At 41.8% G+C, this 22,797-nt stretch overlaps 1 protein-coding gene across 1 annotated transcript in view; it reads right to left on the reverse strand.

The window, feature by feature from the left end:
- Positions 1-4,054: 4,054 nt before the first annotated feature.
- Positions 4,055-22,797, reverse strand: part of SERINC5 (serine incorporator 5) — a 55,371-nt gene continuing 36,628 nt past the window's right edge. The window contains exons 5-12 of the mRNA XM_073584177.1: positions 21,736-21,829; positions 18,589-18,800; positions 16,387-16,482; positions 13,924-14,050; positions 13,653-13,719; positions 6,412-6,451; positions 5,396-5,540; positions 4,055-5,276 (exon numbers count right to left, since the gene is read on the reverse strand). Coding sequence (XP_073440278.1) covers positions 5,129-5,276; positions 5,396-5,540; positions 6,412-6,451; positions 13,653-13,719; positions 13,924-14,050; positions 16,387-16,482; positions 18,589-18,800; positions 21,736-21,829 — 929 coding nt within the window. The 3' untranslated portion in view covers positions 4,055-5,128. The remainder of the gene's footprint in view (positions 5,277-5,395; positions 5,541-6,411; positions 6,452-13,652; positions 13,720-13,923; positions 14,051-16,386; positions 16,483-18,588; positions 18,801-21,735; positions 21,830-22,797) is intronic.

Below are 22,797 nucleotides of genomic sequence, written 5' to 3' on the forward strand. Positions count from 1 at the left end.
ATCCAAAGCATACCACATCATCTGTAAAACACGGCGGAGGCAGTGTGATGGCTTGGGCATGCATGGCTGCCAGTGGCACTGGGTCACTAGTGTTTATTGATGATGTGACACAGGACAGAAGCAGCCGAATGAATTCTGAGGTATTCAGAGCCATACTGTGTGCTCAGATCCAGCCAAATGCAGCCAAAAGCCAAATGCAGCCAAACTGATGGGTCCTCGTTTCATACTACAGATGGACAATGACCCAAAACATAAAGCCAAAGCAACCCAGGAGTTTATTAAAGCAAAGAAGTGGAATATTCTTGAATGGCCAAGTCAGTCACCTGATCCCAACCCAAGTGAGCATGCATTTCACTTGTTAAAGACTAAACTTCAGACAGAAAGGCCCACAAACAAACAGCAACTGAAAACCACCGCAGTGAAGGCCTGGCAGAGCATCAAAAAGGAGGAAACACAGTGTCTGGTGATGTCCATGAGTTAAAGACTTCAGGCAGTCATTGCCAACAAAGGGTTTTCAACCAAGTACTAGAAATGAACATTTTATTTACAATTATTTAATTTGTCCAATTACTTTTGGTCCCTTTAAAAACAGGGTGGCACATGTTAAGGAGCTGAAACTCCTAAACTCTTCATCCAATGTTAATGTGGATACCCTCAAATGAAAGCTGAAAGTCTGAACTTCAACTGCATCTGAATTGTTTTGTTTAAAATTCATTGTGGTAATGTCTAGAATCAAAATTGTTGTCTCTGTCCAAATATATATGGACCTAACTGTAACAAGATGCAGTTTTTAATGAAGGTGTTTATTAAAAAAAAGAACTCCAAACCTACAGGGTCCTGTATGAAAAAGTGATTGCCCCCCCCTCCTTAAAACATAAATTAACTGTGGTTTAGCACATCTTTGGGAAGCTGAGTTCAAATTTCCTAGCCACACCCAGGCCTGATTACTGCCACGACTGTTCTAAATCAAGAAATCACTTAAACAGGACCTGCCTGACAAAGTGAAGTAGACCAAAAGATCCTCAAAAGCTAGAAATCATGATGCAATACAAAAAAATTCTGGAACAAATCAGAAACAATGTAATTGAGATCTATCAGTCTGGAAAAGGTTATAAAGCTATTTCTAAAGCTTTGGGACTCCAGCGAACCAAAGTGACAGCCATTATCCACAAATAGGGAAAACATGGAACAGTGGTGAACATTCGCAGGAGTGGCCAGCCAACCAAAACTACCCCGAGTGCAGCGACAACTCATCCAAGAGGTAACCAAAGACCCACAACAACATCCAATGAACTGCTGAATTACAACAATTCTGCAGAAATTGGTGGGCAAAAATTCCCCCAGAGTATTGTAAAAGACTCATTGACAGTTATCGCAAATGCTAGATTTTAGCTGTTGCTGCTAAGGGTGACCCAACCAGTTAATAGGTTTAGGGGGCAATCACTTTCACACAGGGCCCTGTAGGTTTGGATTTCTTTTTTCCTTAATAATAAAGACCTTAATTTAAAAACTGCATTTTGTGTTTACTTGCGTTATGTTTGTCTAATATTTACATTTCTTTGGTGATCTGAAACATTTAAGTGTGACAAACATGCAAAAGAATAGGAAATCAGGGAGGGGCAAACACTTTTTCACACAACTGTATCCCATAAACTAACTCCGCCTTTCAGACATTGCTTATTATTGCACAGAATAATTAAATGGTTATTTGTGATTGGTCCTGGAGGTTTGGGGACAGTCACATAATCAGTATATAAATACTAATGACCCGAGTACATCATACTCCTAGCCCTTACTATCAGAGAGCAGATAAGCGGAAGCAGTCATGACATTTGTTTATTTGGCTCCAAGTGTGAATTGGTCAAAACCGAATATGTCTTTTGTCCCAAATTCACCAATTGCATATCAAGAATGACCAGACTACTAAAATACAAGATTACACATGAAGCTAGAACATCCGTGTATGATATTCACAGAATTAAAGTTATCCCTTTATTTCTTATAAAAGTGAGTCGTACAACAAGGCCTCCTAAAACTAGACCCATGGAATAGCCATTTACTTTTTGGTGCTTCTTTGAGGCATTAATACCCATGATATCAGCGATAAGTGATGCTGTAATGTGGATACGTTGGAACATGGCACCACTCACTTCTTGTATTTTGGGGCAAACAACACCCCCATAATCTGCACATTAGGGCAGGAACCTCAGAAAAACTAGTGGGAGATGGAGAAGCATTTAACCTGAAGAAGATACATTTCCAGGCTTCATTTGGTTTACAGGGAATGTGTCGTGAGAAAATTTATCTATTGTTTAAATTAAGTTTTTGGGTTCCATGTATTTGTTTTTTTACTTTTTATCTTTTTTTTTCTTTCATGTCGCAATCTGTATAAAAAAAATTAGAAAGATTTCAGCTATCACACTGGTAACTGGCACTATTTTACAGCAACACTTCCTGTTCTTAACAGAATAATTTTCAGCAGACTCATTATCATCAGAGGCAGGATGACAATATCAGGTAACACGTCTATAGACAAATGAGAACACTGGATCCACCATTCACATTAGGTGCTGTCGCGGCTCATTCTCCCTTCACAATGACCTTTGCACACGCTCATTAGATGCTTCAATACGAAAGATAGGGCCAGAGTCTGTTCATTTTTGCTAAAGTACATGAGTATATGCTGAAACAGGAAGGTGAGAGTCTAGAATAACCCAGGTGACCAGTGTGAAAATTGTAAGATTTCTAATTTTTTTAGTCTCTACACACAGCTCATGACACATTCCCTTTAATGATTAAATATCACAGTAAAATCCGTGTCTGTGAACGGAATGGATTTGCCGAGTGCACAACTTTTGAAATTACCATCCAATTGACTCTAAAACAATAACAATGAAATCTACGTAACTTTCTGACCTAAGCAATGAAGCTGGAAACAGCCCTCTAAGAGGAAAATAAAAAATCCTTTAAAAAACAAACAAACAAACAACTATACAATAATCACTAAACCAAATACGATGGCAAACGCCCACAAAAAGATATGGCCGAACCTGAGCTAAAAATACAAAATTGTCCAACTTTACAATGAAACGGAACATAAAGCAAACACTGACTTAAAAAATGCAGTACACGGACGTGCTTCATCTAGAGGACAGATTACACTGTGTAGGCATTGGGGTCGATTCATTGAAGCGTTTACTCCACAAAAGTGGCACAAAGCCTTTGAAAGACGCAAAACTGTTTGTGCAAATCGGATGTACGACTAAAATGCTTCAGCTTTTGCCATTTTCACGCCACTTTGGATCAAATTCGCAGAAATAGGCGGAGGTGGGAAGGAGCCCGCGGCAGGTCGGGGCATGGCCGATCAGATTATTCAAAAGTGCGTTTTTTTTTTTTTACAGCAGAAATGCTACTCCAGTCCCTGACTGGAGTAGCATTTCTAGCACGAAGCATGGCAAATTCATGAAGTGGCGTGTGCATCTTCTACTCCATCAAGACTGTTCACTACGCCAGGCTTGATGAATCAGCCCAATTATTTGTAAATCTGCCCATAGATATTTTACAGATGTCTTTCACACCTGCCTCCAATCTACTACGGGAACTGACAGACCCCAATCTGAGGTTCAACACTAGGTGGAAACATTGTGTATAAGGTGGACTTTCCTGTTGTCACCAAGACGGGAGGCACTGGGGCTGCATGGCGTCCACCATCTTCCCCTACTATCTTACTGATGCCGATTAGGTCTACAGTCACACTAAATGTATAATGCTTAATTCAAGTGGACATGTTATATTAGACAAAAGTACAGAAAAATATAAAAAGTTACTTACACAATTTTTATAGTTCGCCTGGTGACAGGACAATTGTGTACAAGATAATTGTGTACGGACTATTGTGTACAGACAATTGTGTACAGGCCAATTGTGTACAATGACAATTGTGTACAAGGCAATTGTGTACAAGGCGATTGCCCTGTACACAATTGTCCTTGTACACAATTGGCCTTGGACACAATTGGCCTGTACACAATTGGCCTGTACACAATAGTCCGTACACAATTATCTTGTACACAATTGTCATGGAACCAGTTCGCCTATGTTCCCCCGATGAGTTCATGGTGAGTTTTTTACGCTGCGTACTTTTGAAAAAAAAAATGCATGTAAGCCATTTTATTTAATGGGTGAAGAAAATCTACAACATCAAAAACTCACTAAAAGCTCATCGTGGGAACGTGGCCTGAAAGGTAACCTGTCACAGCACACACAAAGTCCAATCTGCAGGCAGCATGTCATGGGGCAGGCCGAGCCAACTGACTGATATATAGTTGTGTAGGAAAAGTCAAACTCGTACTTTAGTCATTTCAATAAGTGCACTTTTTAAGCTTAGTAGGCCATTGGGAGGTCCTATTCATTGATGGACTGCTAAGACCGCCCACTGGACTCCTAAAAAATAAAAAGAGCCGAAATTTCAATCAATTAATTTTAAGATTGAATTGAATCTCCAGATTCTCAAACTTAAGATCAATCAGCTCGGCTCCTCCTGCTCGTTAACGCCATGCTCGTGGATTGATCAGCATTTTCAGGGTGACTTTAAATAAGTCAAGGCAAGAGGGCACGTTCTGCGGAAGACGTCTGAAGCTAAATAAATATAAAGTTCTAGTGTAACAAAATCTGCATCTATTAAACATCCCTAATTGAAGAGCAAACAAGAACTCTACTTCACCTCCCCGAGCCATTACCATTGCTCTGCTCCACACACTATGGCTGAGCATTGTTTGCTTTTTTTAGTTAGTGTTGTAGTACATCTAAATACAGCCCTGTTCACACAGATTAAAAAACAAAAACAAAAACATGTTTTAAGAGTAAAAAAAATGTAAGACACTGAAATATTGTTCTGAAGACATAAAAGACAAACCCCTTGTTACTCTCACAACAGAATGAGCGAGGGTCTACATGTTCCTGCACACGCTAGAACACTTCTAAAAAAAAAAAAATCCTTTATATCTGGCACAATATGTTTTACAGAAAAAGTAAAAATCAGAAAAGAAAATGTAAAAAACAAACGGATGTTCTGCCACATCTGGATAGAGGTCATGTAACAGATAAGTCACAATGTCAGATCAGATATTTAGACTACGTATCCTCCTCTTGAGCAGCACACGGGGGCCAGTAAAGTCCAGAGGTAGACCGCCACACACACCCAGCAGGACACCATCTTGATCCAGAATGGGGACCAGCTTCCAACAAATAACTTTTCTATGTCGGCGTAGTCGTAGCTGTCGAGGAAAAGAGAAATATGCCCTGAGAAAACTTTGGGTCAAAATGGGTATCCAAGAATGATCAGGAGATGAGAACTGAACAGCTGACAAGCTGGAGAGAACGTCCCGCTACTTACTGGAACCAGTTGGTGATTGTCATCATCATGTAGAAAGTACCAAGAAAGAAGATAAAGTGGAAGCCGGCATAGCTGTAGGTGGTCTTTAACTCCTCATCGTACGCCACCATCTGTCCGCCCTTTGCTTCAACTCTTTGCTCTTGGTCTGTTCAGAGAATTAAAAAAAAAATAATTATTAGAAAGTTAAAGGGGTTGTCCGGGCTTTTCACAAAATCTCAGTACACATCTGGGCTGCAGAATGGTGAAAATAAGTAATTTACCTTCTGTCACCAGTTTGCACGGTTTTCTAGATATCACTCTTGCTTCTGATCAGAACATCCAAGGGGGGGTGTGTTATGGCATTGAAATGAGAACTGGTCGTTTCCTCCTACTCTACTAAAAACCTGCCCTCTATAGCAACAACCCCACCCTCCATAGCAACAGGCCCTCCCAGTCCCGACCCGGGAAAGAGTGGGTCATGTGACAGGCGGGCTGAAGTGACGTGCACAGAGCCTGTCACATGACCCGCTCTTTCCCGGCTGCAGCTTCCATCGGCAATGTGAAGACCGGGTGAGACCGAACCAGCGTGGAAGGGGGGGGGGGGAATGGAGCGGAGGATTTGTTACTGTGTGAGGAGGGCTTGTTCATGTGGTCGGGGAGGGCCTGTTGCTATGGAGGGTGGGGTTGTTGCTATAGAGGGCAGGTTTTTAGTAGAGTAGGAGGAAGCGACCAGTTCTCATTTCAATGCCAGAACACCCCCCCCCTGGACATTCTGATCAGAAGCAAGAGTGATATCTAGAAATCCCTGAAAACTGGTGACAGAAGGTAAATTACTTATTTTCACCATTCTGCAGCCCAGATAGGCACTGAGATTATGTGAAAAGCCCGGACAACCCCTTTAAAAACAAAGAATTTTATCGGCACAATGGTGAACGCTTTTACGGAGCCCCTGAAGGATTGGGGGGAGGTCATACCAGGAATAGAGTAATATACCTAAAGATGTGCATTCATACTGACTACAAATAAAAGGTATTTACCGTCATGACGGTTCCCGCAGCAAAAACAGCAACGCGCCACCTACAGACACACAAATGTAGAAGATCAGATTGTCTGCGTCCATGCTACACCTTGTGCTCCTTTTACGTTTCACTCCGAGTGTCCTTTTACACGTTGGATGTTGTAACCTGTCATTAATTGTGATCACTTGTTTTGTTGTAAGATGGCACAGTCATGTACAAGTAATTTTCTATTGAGAGGATATGGAAAAAAAGTCGTAAAGGGAATCTGTCACCTATTTTTTTTGCATATAAGCTGCGGCCACCGCCATCAGGGGCTTATCTACAGCATTCTGTAATGCTGTAGATAAGCCCCCGATGTAACCTGAAAGAAAAAAGAGTTATATTATACTCACAGAGTACTGCAATACGCAGGCACTGGGAAAGGTCAGACAGGCCCGGCGCCTGCGCACTGCAGTGCTGTGCCCTCAACAGGGCAGAGAATTACGCCTGTGCAGGAGCCGCGGCAGAAGCAAGGAAGAGGACGTCATCGCTAAAAGATAGGAGTCGCCAGACCCAGACCGTGACACCCACCGCACCTGGACCGCCCCCCCGGTGAGTATAATGTAACTTATTGTTCTTATCTTTCAGGTTACATCGGGGGCTTATCTACAGCATTACAGAATGCTGTAGATAAGCCCCTAATGGCGGTGGCCGCATCTTATATGCGAAAAATGAGGTGACAGATTCCCTTTAAATGATGACACACCACCCCTGAAGAAGCCACACACGTGAGTGGCGATACGTGCGGTGTTTGCCCGTCCTCCACAATATTTGTGACCCCATCCATATTCTCTTGATCCTAGCACATTCAGGCTTGACTCTGGTCACGTTAATTAGCTGCCTTTTGTGCATCAACCTTATTCCAATTGATCTGCTCGCGATCTGGGTTAATAGCTTGTTTTCAGTCCTACATACTTTTTCATGATTCCATATGTCCTTTTTTTATGTGACCATAATAACTTTTTTGCATCACATTTTTGGACTCTGTGCAAGGTGCTGGGAATGTTTGCCAGTATTTGTGTTTCTTCTATATTCTGGTCACAGAAAGGCATCGGGGAGATAAAACTTTATCCATTATGTGCTAGCACTTTGTCTGTACTTTGGTCACACATAGATATTAGAATAAGTTTTTTTTCCTATTATTTATTCTGTGCCTGGGTGTACAATACCAATATTTTATTGGGGACCGCCATTATGATTAGCAATAAGGGCCAGCATTTTTTCACCATAATAGCGGTTACAGGAGGTTAGTCATTGCCATACTGTGAGCAATGCATGTCTTGTTGTGCATATTTTGGTTTTTAATTTTTTATGTGTTTTCTTTTGTTGTTGAATACTTCAACGAAATCATATATTTTTATGCGTCTTTTTCTATTCATACTATTATTAAGAATGCATTAGGTAGATCCCATGTGTATTATTAGGTGGTGCCATCTTCAATTCTTTCCGCACACTCGGCAGATGACGAGGCTTTCAGTAACTGGCTTACTATAGAACAGTGAGATAGTTTTCTACTGAACGTTCAACCATCAGTAGTTGTAGTAGTGGGGAGCGGGTTACACTACCAGAGAATACAGGCTGGAGTCTGGGTATATAGCAAACGAGCAGTAATGAGCGCTCTGAGGATTATACGACGGAAATCAGAAATAGAAAGAAGTACAGGAAACAGATGTTCAGAATAAAGAAATCACGTCCACAAAACAGAGAAGGAAATGCATTCTGGGCCGGATCTAAACCACGAAGGAGGCATTGCATCTGCATGCCATAATATGGGTGACAGGACAATTGTGTACAAGATAATTGTGTACGGACTATTGTGTACAGACAATTGTGTACAGGCCAATTGTGTACAATGACAATTGTGTACAAGGCAATTGTGTACAAGGCGATTGCCCTGTACACAATTGTCCTTGTACACAATTGGCCTTGGACACAATTGGCCTGTACACAATTGGCCTGTACACAATAGTCCGTACACAATTATCTTGTACACAATTGTCATGGAACCCATAATATGTAAAGTACATACGAGCTTATGTACTTACATACAGCGCCACTGTCACATGTATTTATGACCACAGCGTGTTCTATGCACAACCATTTATTGAAAATTTTATGTCGCCGAATTTAAAGTTCATACATTTAAATGTGACCCGATCCAGTCTGAATCAGCAAGGGCCTATTCATATGATAATATTTCTCATCTGTGAGATTTCTGTTTTAAGGACTTATAGAATTTAATGTAAATATTCCCAAATCCAATCTAATGTTATTTTCCATTAAATTCTGGGCATGCCCGATTCTGATCTTTCTTGCTGATCAGACTCTGCCATGCAAGTCTATGATGCCTGTGGGTACGCCCGGGTGGATGTGCCCTAAAGCTACATTTGCATTTGCAATAAATGGATCTGGGAAAGTGGGTGAGCACACATATGACTTCTAGGGGCATCAGCATCGTTGGCAATCTCATAGATAGGAATAAGATCTGCAAAAAATGGACCAGAACGATCACACGGGTCCATGATAAAATGGATGTGTCAATAGCCTTATTGAATTATTTTTGGTTTTTCCAGGAGGAACAGCGATAATAAATTGAAGCCACAAATTACAGGGATTCAATCATCAGGTTTTTGCCACCTAATCTGAGAGCAGCAAAATGTAGAAACAAATGTTCAGATTCCAGCGATATCTCACTTACTGGACTGTGTTATCAGCAGATCATTAGAGGACTAGTTGTCTTGTGCCATGTAGTCCTCCGTATTCACGAGCTCTATACAACCATGACCAATGATTGGCAGCTTTTTTCTTATGTACACAGAAATCTACCAATCAGTAGTGGTGGGGGCGGGGCTATACAGAGAAAACTAGTAGAAAAAAAAAATGATTTTACCAAAACTGCAGCAAGCAGCAAAGGAAGTGATATATTGTTGGAATCAGAGATTCTGCCCTATATCATGCTTTTCTCAGCTGTGATAGTAAAACCCTGATGGCAGACCCCTACACAGCAATCAACAACTTAATAAATGCCCTCAACATATCTCTAGAAAACCCATGGATTACAACTGCAATAGCTGCAGCAGACAAAACTGATGAAAGCAAAAAAGAGACAGACACAGCTGCTGAAGCAGGAAGATTATTGCCTCGTGTGCAAGTTTTGATCTCGGTAGTAAAAAAAAAAAAAAAAATCAAAGAAAACCTTCAGCTGAAAGCAGCTTACTTCAAGCACACCAGCGCCTAACTTCTATTTCTCACGGACAAATACGTTTCATAATATCCCGGGTTGGTGCGCTCTCCATGTGATAGTTAAGGACTTCTCAATACTGGCGGAATGTTTAGAACACTAAATGGTATCTGCATTTCTATAAAATCTAACTAAATATTGTGTGTTTTTGGTTGCACATCTATTATAACCCTGGCACACGGTGCAAACACGTTTCCTGCAGCGGTGCTCCAGGTGCGCCGAACGTCTGTGGAGAAAATCCAATCTACACGAAGATTTCATCCATTTTAAGTTTATGCTTAGAACATACAACACTGCCCTTCACCTCTCCAAACAAACCTATTTCAACACCCTCATCATCTCACTGTCCAATAACCCGAAACGTCTCTGACACTTTTCATTCTCTACTCAATCCAAGAGTACAGGCCCCAACCACGGAGCTCCGAGCTGACGATCTGGCCAATTACTTCAAAGAAAAAATTGACCAGATCCGACAGGAAATTATCTCCAAATCCCCTCATACCATGCACTGTCCTCCCTCCCCCACTGCATCTAACTCACTCTCTGATTTTGAACCAGTCACAGAACAAGTAAGCAGGCTCCTTGCATCTTCTCGCCCAACTACTTGCACCAGTGACCCATTTCCGTCACATCTCCTCCAGTCCCTTTCCCCTGCTGTCACCCCTCACCTAACTAAAATATTTAACCTCTCTCTCTCTTCTGGTATTTTTCCCTCCTCATTTAAGCATGCCATCATACATCCACTACTTAAAAAACCATCCCTCGACCAAAACTGTGCCGCTAACTATAGACCTGTCTCTAATCTTCCCTTCATCTCTAAACTCCTGGAACGCCTGGTCCACTCCCGTCTTATCCGCTATCTCTCAGAAAACTCTGTTCTCGACCCTCTCCAATCCGGTTTCCGCTCTTTACACTCCACTGAAACTGCCCTCACTAAAGTCTCTAATGATCTGCTAACAGCTAAATCAAATGGTCATTACTCCATGCTAATTCTCTTGGATCTCTCTGCAGCATTCGACACTGTGGATCATCAGCTCCTCCTCACTATGCTCCATTCCATTGGCCTCAAGGACACCGTTCTCTCCTGGTTCTCCTCCTATCTCTCCGACCGCTCCTTTACTGTTTCTTTTGCCGGTTCCTCCTCCTCTCACCTTCCCCTTACTGTTGGGGTTCCTCAAGGATCGGTTCTAGGCCCCCTCCTCTTCTCCTTGTACACTGCCCCATTGGTCAAACAATCAGTAGATTTGGTTTCCAGTACCATCTCTATGCTGATGACACCCAATTATACGCTTCTTCTCCTGACATCACGCCAGCCTTTCTAGAAAACACTGGCGATTGTCTAAACGCTGTGTCTAATATCATGTCCTCACTATATCTGAAACTGAACCTGTCAAAGACTGAACTCCTTGTGTTTCCTCCCGCTACTAATGTACCTACACCCGACATTGCCATTTCCGTCTGTGGTTCCACTATTACTCCCCAGCAACATGCCCGCTGTCTTGGGGTCATACTTGATTCCGAGCTTTCCTTTGCCCCCCACATTCGATCACTGGCTCGCTCTTGTCATCTGCACCTCAAAAACATTTCTAGAATTCGACCTTTTCTTACTTTTGACTCTGCAAAAACTCTTACTGTTTCTCTTATTCATTCTCGTCTCGACTATTGTAACTCTCTTCTAATCGGTCTCCCTCTTACAAAACTCTCCCCTCTCCAATCTGTCTTGAATGCTGCAGCCAGGATCATATTCCTCACCAATCGTTACACCGATGCCTCTACCTTGTGCCAGTCATTACACTGGCTACCCATCCACTCCAGAATTCAGTATAAACTTATTACCCTCACCCACAAAGCCCTCCATGGCTCAGCACCACCATACATCTCCTCCCTTGTTTCAGTATACCACCCTACCCGCGCCCTCCGTTCTGCTGATGACCTGAGGTTAGTATCCTCAATAGTCAGAACCTCCCACTCCCGTCTCCAAGACTTTACACGTGCCGCGCCAATTCTTTGGAATGCACTTCCCAGGTCAATACGATTAGTCCCCAATCCCCACAATTTTAAGCGTGTCCTGAAAACGCATTTATTCAGACTGGCCTATCACCTTAACACATTAACCTAACCTATCCCTGTGTGGCAGAGCCAAAAGTTTTACCATAACCAGGTTCCCAGCATCATGTTCCCACATGCTTTATGCATCCATTAGCCCTCTGTTTCTGTACTGTTACACACTTAACATTATGGCTGGTCCATACAATCAGGGCAACTGTTACCACCCACCTTTCGTGTCTACCTCTTTCCTCATAGACTGTAAGCTTGCGAGCAGGGCCCTCACTCCTCTTGGTATTTGTTATAATCTACTGTATGTGATTATTGTTATGCTGTAATGTCTATTGTCTGTACAAATCCCCTCTGAAATGTAAAGTGCTGCGGAATATGTCGGCGCTATAAAAATAAAATTTATTATTATATTATTATTATTATAACAAGTCTGTAAAACAATGTGTACTGCCCAGGACCAATGACCCACAACTGTCTGGACCACCAGAGGACCCTATGTTAATAGAAAGAGCCAACTGCACTTTTACAAAAAAAACTTTTGTCGCTAAATGTTTTGATTGATGAGTGCAGAGACCCCCATGATTGTTAAACCAAGGGTCAGGCGCTTTACTTATTATCTGAAGATGGGTTCTCAGTTTTAGTGCTCAGTGGAGGCCTCTGTACCTAGATATAAACTGATCAAAACTTAACTCCAAGGTCTTATTCCAGAGAAAGCTCAGATTCATATTAAAAGTGGATGTTAAGATCTATGGGCCGGACATAGATCTTCCTGACAATTCCAGTGCTCATATTAAATTAAAGGAATTACCAGTGTGAGACATGTAATGACTGACAGTCTGCCCTCCTGACCTACACGTGTCACACTGGTAACTCCCCCTTTTCATTGGAAATAATCTCTGGAAGCAGATCTGGAAATAATCTCTGGAAGCAGATCTATGTCCGGCCCATAGATCTTAAAGGCTCATTTACACATAACAAACAAATGGATTTCTCTGGAATAAGACGTAAGATCACAGATATCAAGGTATCATTTTGTTCAACTTTCTGTGACCTACATGCCCGTATAGATGGCTTGGGAGGATTGATCCTACTGACAGATTCCCTTTAACAAACCATATGGCACAAGAGTCTAACCAACAACGGTTACAGATCCACAAAGCCCAATTCATGTCACTTTTCCAGTTGGAGCAAATAATTGAAATTATAGTACGAATAACCAATAAACATGAGCAAATTGAACCCTGGTCTAACGGGCAAGTCAGTATTCTGTAGCTGATGGACGGTATCCCTGCGAACCTCCTCCTACCTGCCACCATTCCCAGCGCCTCTCTTAATAACCGGCCTGGTGCAACGTCATCGTTTCGGCATGACGCACACACGTAGTCGTACCCAGCTGGTTAATGAATTTAGTAGGAGGTGGTTCACAGGGCTCTTGTCCAGCGGCCAGGTCAGCATTTCATAGCCAGGTCATGAGAATTCCTTCATTCATCTCTAAAAGCCACCCAAAAATATGGGAAACGGAGAAGTGGACAACAGAGATCAGAGTTTAGGGTCAAATTGGTCAAAGGTTCGTATGGAAGAAACATAAAATATATACTATATATGTCTGGATGACATAATAATAATAACAATAATAATAATAATAATAATAATAATAATAATAATACTACTACAGTATATATAACAGCTACATACTTGCCCTCATTACGCCTGCCGCCTCCTATTCTGCATAACATTTATGTATTGGGGAACATATCTACATTGTATTAAAAATAATAAAAAAAAGTAATAATAATAATGTAAAATTAATGTAAAAAAGATGTTTGACTCATGACTGACTCAGATCATGATGACATTTCTGGGATTTCCTGAGCAGCTAATTGTTGGAAATTTGGGGGAATAAAAGCAGATGTTTGCTTACTTCTTCTTCGGGGGGTCCGTATCTTCCCATGAGGGCGTCGCAGCTCGATCGTGTTGTCGATGTTAGACTGCAAGAAGACAAACATGTTTTATGCTGAGGACACAGGCGCGCGTCATCTGCAGGATACATTCATAATGAACCCTGGTGACAATATGGATAGAGGCTCTCGGGGCAGATTTGTTGGAATTTCTATAAGTTTCCCATTCATAGGAATGGAGCTTGGAAAAATCCACGTGTACTTCCCTTATACCAGTGGAAAAAGCTCACTTACCAAGAGTACAATATGCAGCCAAGCAGAATGACGGCACCCAGCAAGGACACCCAACGCTCATCCTGGCTTATTCCGTTGGTGAAGCTGGGCACACAGACTGTGATGTTCTTTCCAGTATCATCCAGAGCTGTACAGAACAGACAAAACAGAACTGATAAGATTAAAAGGCAGATGTAATGAAAACCACAAAGCGCCGTGTTAAAGGGAATCTGTCAGCAAGTTTTCACTATGGAATCTAAGAGCAGCATGATGTAGGGGTAGAGACCCTGATTCCAACGATGTGTCACTTACTGGGCTGCTAGCTGCAGTTTTGACAGAATCCCTGTTTTCTCTGCTGTAGTTGTAGCAGCGCTATAAATTATAAATACTAAGCTCTGTGTAAGTCCGCCCACACTCCTGATTGACACCTTCCTGTGTATATTGCATATTGTCAGCAAGCTGCCAATCAGTGGTGGGGGCGGAGTTACACAGATCAGCTGGACTGCCCCACACATGTCACCTAGTCCTACATTGATAATCTGCTACTGATAAAACAATGATTGTATTGAAACTACAAGGAGTTGGTAAACAAGTGACATCCCAGTAATCAGGGTCTTTGCCCCTACATTGTACTGCTCTCAGATTAAATATCAAAAACCTGCTGATCGATTCCCTTTAAAACGTTAAAAGATTACTGTAACAATATATCAGGATTAGAAACAGCAGGTCAAGGAAACCGAGGCACCAAAAAGCAAATCCTTATAAAGAGACAAATCTTTATTCCATAATGTTAAGACAAGCCGACGTTTCAGCCATATCAGGCCTTTCTCAAGTACAACTATGATGCCCAGATAGCACAACAATGCTTTATACATGCTCCATCATGAGTGGGCTCCTCTTCCTCCTCCCAGGGGCCCATCCAGACCGTCACTGCAGCCGTCTGACACACCAAACAATAACATGGAAAACCCTGATAAAACTTTATATACACATACACTAGCTGTATAGAGAGGAGCATCGCACAAAGAAAAGCCAAATATGGCCAAAAAGTAACCTTGTCTCCTCGCCGTGACCCGTTTCAAACATTATGGAATAAAGATATAACTTTTTATAAGGATTTGCTTTTCGGTGCCTCGGATTCCTAGCACTGCTGAATTATGTTGGGTTCAGTGGGACGCCCTGAGCTCATAATTGGCCGATGGTGCAGGTGAATTATTTACAGGATTAGAAACAGCACCACTATTAAAGGTATTGCCGCTCTACCCCATTAAAATGAATGGATCCGAACTGCGGTACCCAACAGGGTGCCTACAAGGGAGACAGCTTTTTTCCTAATAATAAATAACCCCTTTTATTTTGGGTCATAGATGCATACAAGCTACCAAAAGACACAATGGCCGACATTCTATTAGGAAACCAAGTAGACGCCCCATAAATGTGTAATCTACGGCATCTCTGCAAAGTCAAAAATATTAGCTTCAAAAGCTGCAGTAACAATAGTGACCAGGCTCAGACCACGGACTGTAGGAGCCTACAGCTCCCAGCATGTCCTAACAGCAGCAAGGTGCGAGTTGTAGTCCCACGCCTGCTCTGGCAAGCCACTACTGGTTCCATACTTCCATGTCCAGACATATGTTTATTCTCTATCCTTCAGTGCCAAAGATGTAAGACGTGGCCTCCAGTGATTCATAAGCAGCTGCATCTTCCCATGCTACAATACTAGATTCGTCTCGCCATACTATGTACATTGTATACACACTATATGGACAAAAGTATTGAGACCCTACACGTTACACATGCAGGAGCTTCTGTGGCCTCCCATTCTACATCCACAGGCATCATTACTGAGTCTTTCCCCCCATTGGCATCTGTAATGGCTCCTGCTCTTCTGGGAAGGGTTCCTCAAGATTTTGGAGGTGGCTTGTGAGAATATTTGTGAGGTCAGACACTGATGTTGGACCAGACGGCCAGGATCACAATCTCTGTTCTATTTCATCCCAGACGTGTTGGATGGAGTTGAGGTCCGGGCTCTGAGCAATTGGCCATTTTCTTCCACACCAAACTCCTCAAACCATGTCTGTCTGGACCTTGCTTTGTGCTCTTCGCATAGTTATGGGGAACAGAAAAGGGTCTTCCCCAAAGTTGAAAGCTACAATTGTCCATGATGTTCTGGGAGCTGAAATACTAAGATTTCTCTTCACTGAAACTAGGCAGCCTAGGCCTAACTCAGGAGAAGGGTTATATCTGCTCATCCCCATGAAGCATATGTAGATATCTATGGACAACGAATGATCTCTGACCCTACGCAAGTAATCAGCTCCTCCTCTAACTTCAGCAATCTACAATATATGTGGTAAAAAAAACATGGAATCCTTTCATTCCCAGTCTTTGAGCTTTTGTATAGCACAAGACTACTGTATTAAGGATCACAGGGGCGGTCCAGGTACGTCTCATATTTAGGTGATCTAAGATGATACCACTTACTGTATTCTGGTGGCTTGTTAGAAAAAGACGAAAAGGTCAGATACATGACATAGCAGCTGATGACTCCCGACTGCAGCAATCCAGACTGGGGATGATCTGAAATCAAGAAAAGATGTGAAAAATCCAGTGTCTGACGCAGTACAGAATACTTTGTATAATGGAAACCTGACAAGGAGAAAGGACAAGAAAATAGTCCACAGTAAGTTACTAAAAGTGACTACAAAACATCTGGAGCATGTAGAAAAACATTACTGATGCATTTTGGGGCCACATACAGAGAAAGTTCTGTACCAATTCATGTCTTCCATAGATCAGACAGACAAGATTCTGCAGCTTGGCTGTGCCAACCACAATACACCCAAAGGGGTCAGTCCCAAAGCCCCTCGGACACAAATGCCTCTATACAGCACTATATCTAGACATGTCCTGTATGCATCTCCAATATGTCACTGGATGTCATATTCTGGAAGAGATAACCAGATCAAGACTAGGCCATTTCTTGCCCCCATTCTTGAGGGAACATTTTTTTGTTTTACACATAAAAGCGGCTTAAAAATCTCTTAAATTTTTCCCCATCGGATATTCAACTAATTTTTGGATCTTTTTTCGCAATAACTGAGACCCAATTTTTGTTACTATCATAATATGGGGATAACAGGCGACACTGGGGAAAAAAGGAAATGTGTGTCTGTTTTACACTTCTTTTTTCTTTTTTTGAACAGTTTTGGAAAGCCATAAAAATGACCACTAAAATACATTATAAATTTTGTTCCCCTTTCCGCAGTAATTATTTCTATATATTGGAACGCATGCTTGGCTTTGTTTGGTCTCCGACTGAGCTAGTAATGGTGATTTGGGCTGCCAGTGGCCATTGAGGGGCCTTTTTAACATTTAAATACTTTTTCTTCTATCCGATTTCCCCTGTAACTGAGGATGGCATATTATTGCCAGTGACAGGGAAAATTCAACTTTCTGCCTGTGTAACAAAGCTGATCTAGGCTAGTTATGACCCAGCAGCTCCGGCTCCTTTCCGGCACCTGGCAATGACGTAATCACTGGGTCTGGATGAGGAAACACTGTCAAAACTTTCTATACTGTGATACATAGCAATCAGAGAGGGAGAGATGGTAATAAACCATTTTTGCTTTCTCTATGGCGAGTGCTGCTGTTAACTCTGTAATGACATTTTAGAACATCACTGCAGAGTAATATGTGGACCGTCCAAAGGGGATTCTGTCAGCAAGTTTTTACCACCTATTCAGAGCAGCACAATGTAGAGACAAAGACTGTGATTACAGCGATGTGTCACATACTGGGCTGCTTGCTCTAGTTTTGCTTAAAAAAAAATAATCTGTGTTTTATCAGCAGGAGATTATCATCTGAGGATTACTAAACCAGTTGCCATGTTATCCTCCATATTCATGATCTCTGTATAACCCTGCCTCCACCACTGATTGGCAGTTCTATGTGTACAGTGTATAGACAGAAAGCAGCCAATCAGTGGTGTGGGCGGGGTTATACAGAGCTCAGCATTCAGAGAACTGCTAAACCTGCAGCAAAGAAAACAATGATTTTATAAAAAATGATAGCAAGTGATAGATATATCGTTGGAATCATGGGGGTATCTGCCCCTACATCATGCTGCCCTCAGATAGGGTAGCATAAACCTGGCGACCGATTCCCTTTAAGACTATGGGTGGTCTTGAAGTAGTTAAAGTGGTTGAGAATTTGTCAGTCAGCCTGCTATGACAGTCTGATGGGAATTTTGTAACTCTTATCTGTCTTTTTTTAAAATTCCTCTCAGATGATTTATTACTAAAGACCGCATCAAAGTTGAATGTGGCTGGAATCAAAGTTTTTAAAAGCAAAAATGGTGCAAAATTTTATAAAACTGAAATGCAAAAATGACTTTTAGCCCCAAGTACATGTTGTGATGCTGCAACACAGGAATCACGTAAAAAGGTCATTATACAGAGAAAAGTTGATGGCCGAAGCCATGTAGTCGCTAAATGTAAAGCCCTAATGCAATGTGAGCAAAACCTTAAAAACTGGGAGGGGGAAAAAAAAGAAAAAAAAAAAGAAAAGTTCTCAACAGTGTACAATATATCTTGTGTCAGACAAAGCGCACAGTTCACATCATGCACATATATGACCCATGACATGATGAGCTCACTACACATACACAGGTGGGTTCATACTTACTTCTTAGTACGCAGGGCAGTATGGAAACGATGGCTAACAGAAAGCACAGACCACCGTTCACACCAAGCAGGATTTTATTGAGAAGGCAATGTTCGGGATGTGTATAGAGCCATATTAATAAGGCGAGGGCGCCAAGCGCGACAGTGTACAATACGAGGATGACGATGGCCAGGGCTCCATTCCAGAGCTTATTATGCTGCGCTCCAGCAGTCCTGATAGAGGAAAGTAGACCGACATGGAGGTTAATGGTATAATATTCAGGAGAAAATAAGACTATAACAAGTACATATGTAAAATATCACAAGGGCAGTCACACGTGGAAAGATGGCCCATGATGAGCACACTGACAACACCTAAGAAGAATGGAGAGCCACCCGATCACTGAGTGCAATTATTGAATCCAAGTGTGCCACCAAACCAGAGGGAAGTACGCCCCGCCACCGAGAGCCACGCACTAGATCCACAGGTGCCTACGTCATGGATTGCGCCAGGTTCACAATGCGGTTTGCTTTGTGCCTCGCAGGGGAGGAAGCAGATGATCATGCCTTAATGCCGGATGCATGCCAAATGTGGGTATTTTTATTACCTGTCACGAACATAACTTTTTAATTACCGTAACTGTATAGAGTAGCATAGCGGACTACACCATACAATACAGTGACCCCATAAATACAGTGCCAGTAGTCCGCGCCACTATTAAATACAAAAGTTGGTGTTGGGACATACTAAATATTAAAAGGCAAAATACTATTAATCTTATTACATTAGGATAAGTTTCTTATATTCTCATCAGCCACCTGTTATATTGTTTCTGGCTCATTTCTTCTAGGTGACACACTGTTAGCTTGGATTTGTGTTTCCTTCATTGCCTACATCGAATCAATCAATCACATGCTCTCGTCAAATTAACCTCCAAAACATCTTAAAAAATCCTCCTCTCTTTTTTCGTAAAAACTGTTATAGTTTCTCCGATTCAATATCATCTTGATTAATACAATGAACAATTGGGTGGTTTTACACATTCTAAAATACCTCCCTTCTCCAAACTATCCTGAATGCAGGCTCCTATTTCTATCCAGCCGCTACACCGATGCCTCCACCTTGTGCCAGTTATTGCACTGGTTGCCTATCTGCTAAACAATACAGTATACACTTATCTCTCTCACCCACAAAGCTCTCCATAGAGCAGTACCCCTCTAGATCTCCTCTTCATTTCTACCACTCTATCCCTGCACTCCTTTAGGTAATGATCCAAGACTAAGATCCTCCATAATCTGAACCTCTCACACCTGTCTCCAAGACTTTCCTCGCACAGCACCAGTTCTCTAGAATGCACTACCCGAGAAGACAATCCAGTTAATTTCCAAAGATTTAAGCGTATCATTAAAAACACATCTTTTTAGGAGAGAGGAACAACATACCACTTCTAATCTGCCCTATCCATATTTTACTTCTTTCACCAATCTTCCCCACATGCCATGCACCCAACTGCATTTCTCATCTGTAGAGATACAGACTGGTGACCGGTTCATGCAGCTATAAATGAATACCGTAATGTCTAATTATATAATATACATAATTATAATCATGGCTGGGCACACAACACAAGCACTTTTTACCGTTCGTGTCACCCCTTTTCCCCTCATACATTGTGAGCTCTTGTGAGCAGGGTTCTCACTCCTCACATTTAGATCGATGTGTTACTCGTCTTGTATGGTTCCCAAGAAATATGTTGGCGTTATATAAAAAAATTATTATTTTATAGTTTTGCAGAGGCAATTTTCATATTTAATTTCGCAGAGGAGCAGGCATGGCACATCAGTCTCCTCACTCTGACATGCAAGGCCTGGCTTGTCACTCTCCACAAGGAGAAATGTTTCCCCTTATATACCAAATTCTAGTAATGCCATGCCATCTCTAGTGCCACTAGTACACAGGAGTAAATGGAGACACACACAAAGGCTAGAAGAGCCACTGGTTGGTGAAAACGGACCTAAGGGCTACGATTTTTAGCCGATTGAGCTCACATGGTTGCACGACATCTCGTCAGTCTGACTGTCTGACCGGTCTTTGTTGGGAGACCTTTAACAAGACATTTTTTACGTCTCAGCCATATATCAAAGTAGAAAAAAAAAGAAAACGTCTTTGATGTTAAAGTCTTTCAAACCACAAAGAAACTGGGATTTTTTGGCAATTCACATGAGGCCCAATCTATTCACAAACAGGTCACTGTGCAAAGTGGGCGCTGTGGCCAGAGGTTGTAGCCTGGAGCACTTTTATGTGTCGCCTTCAAACGACAGACCGGCAATGTTCCAGTCTTTTATCAGGCATGTTTGATCCCACTAACTAACTAATAATGTTTTTAATATTTTAGAACTCTGATATTTTCTAGAATCCATGAGGTTGTTTTCTTTCTTCAAGGATTTTACATCACAGACGTATCCCATCTTTTCAAGTGAACTCGGCAAAGCTGCAGCACCGGGCACAGTCCCATGTAAAGACGTTGCCATGAGATGCTGGAGCAACAATCCCCCCCCCTCCATGCTGGTGATCATCCTGGTCCTCAGGAAAATCAATGCTAAAATTCCAGGAAATCTCTTTAAGTTGACACAACCATTAGGGTCCATTCTATTAAGCTTCCTTTGCACTTTATAATTTCGTAGCGGTCTTACCTTTTTTTTTTAAAGGGGTTTTCCAAGATTTTTTTGACTGTTACTCACTAGGTGCTTTTGGCCACAACACATGACAATTGCAGCCAATCACTGTGCTCAGTGTTCTCAGGCTGACTACACTGTCATCACCGCTGAGCCTAGATGATTGGCTGCAGTGCTCACCTGATATAGTGGTGATGTCAGCATTGCAGGCCAGCGACAAAGACCAGGGGCAGCTGCAAAAAGCCAACGCTGGGAGAATAAAGCTCATTTTATTACTTTTCTAATAGACAAGTTGGGGGCTTAAAAATATTAAAAATAGAGTAAAATCAACAATAATGCAAACCCAACCGATCCACAGTGCTGTCATCAATAAATATAATAATAATAATAATAATAATAATAATAATAATAATAATAATAATAATCTTTATTTTTATATAGCGCTAACATATTCCGCAGCGCTTCACAGTTTGCACACATTATCATGACATACCAATTCTTATTCCATTTGTGAGCAAATTCCACCAAAAGCATAAGCTGGATGAGCAGAAAGAAAAAGCCAAAAGAGGCTCCAATGTAACGCCACACTGCAAAAAAAAAAAAAAGAAATTCTAAATTCCCATATAAACTATAAAATTGCTGTTTTTAATATATATGGACATGCAATTCATTTTAGAAATATGCAAACCAAGAGCAGGGGCACCACAATAAATAAATAACAGAGTGGGATCCAACCCCAGCCCATTCAAAGAGGCTATAATGAACATAAAGGAAGAACAGGGATGGGCTATACACGGGGGGGATCACCACAGACAAATAATTGACGTGTAGATAGGCAATTTTTATTGGACATGTATAAACCACACACAAATTAAAAACATTAAAAAGTCACACATGTGACATGACAGTAACATACACTGGCTCGCAATAGAACCTACACTGTTGTGAGTTCATTTTCCCCTTCACCATTGAGGTCTGATGAACTCCCTCTTCTGGTGAAGGAAGGTAGTGAGGCTGATTACAAAGCACCTGAGCAGAATGATGATGACTGGGTGACTGGAATTGCTGACTGGATATAAGGCAGCCGACGCCCTTCTGCCTTGCAGGTGATTTCTCTGAGGGATTCTAGGAGACCAGTGAATATACATCCTCCGTGCAGACCCGTGTGTGAATATACATCCTCCGTGCAGACCCGTGTGTGAATATACATCCTCCGTGCAGACCCGTGTGTGAATATACATCCTCCGTGCAGACCCGTGTGTGAATATATATCCTCTGTACAGACCTGTGTGTGAATATACATCCTCTGTACAGACCTGTGTGTGAATATACATCCTCCGTGCAGACCCTTGTGTGAATATACATCCTCTGTACAGACCTGTGTGTGAATATACATCCTCTGTACAGACCCGTGTGTGAATATACATCCTCCGTGCAGACCTTTGTGTCTCCACAGTAACAGACTACAAACAAACCCTGTGTAGTCTGGTGCAGTGTCCAGATAGTCTGAACCCTGAAGCTGAATACTAATAAATAGAATTGAGCGAAACAGGTC

The sequence above is a fragment of the Dendrobates tinctorius genome, unplaced genomic scaffold (assembly GCF_039654945.1).
Source record: "Dendrobates tinctorius isolate UK_male_01 unplaced genomic scaffold, ASM3965494v1 ptg000083l, whole genome shotgun sequence".
NCBI classification, from domain to species: Eukaryota; Metazoa; Chordata; class Amphibia; order Anura; family Dendrobatidae; genus Dendrobates; species Dendrobates tinctorius.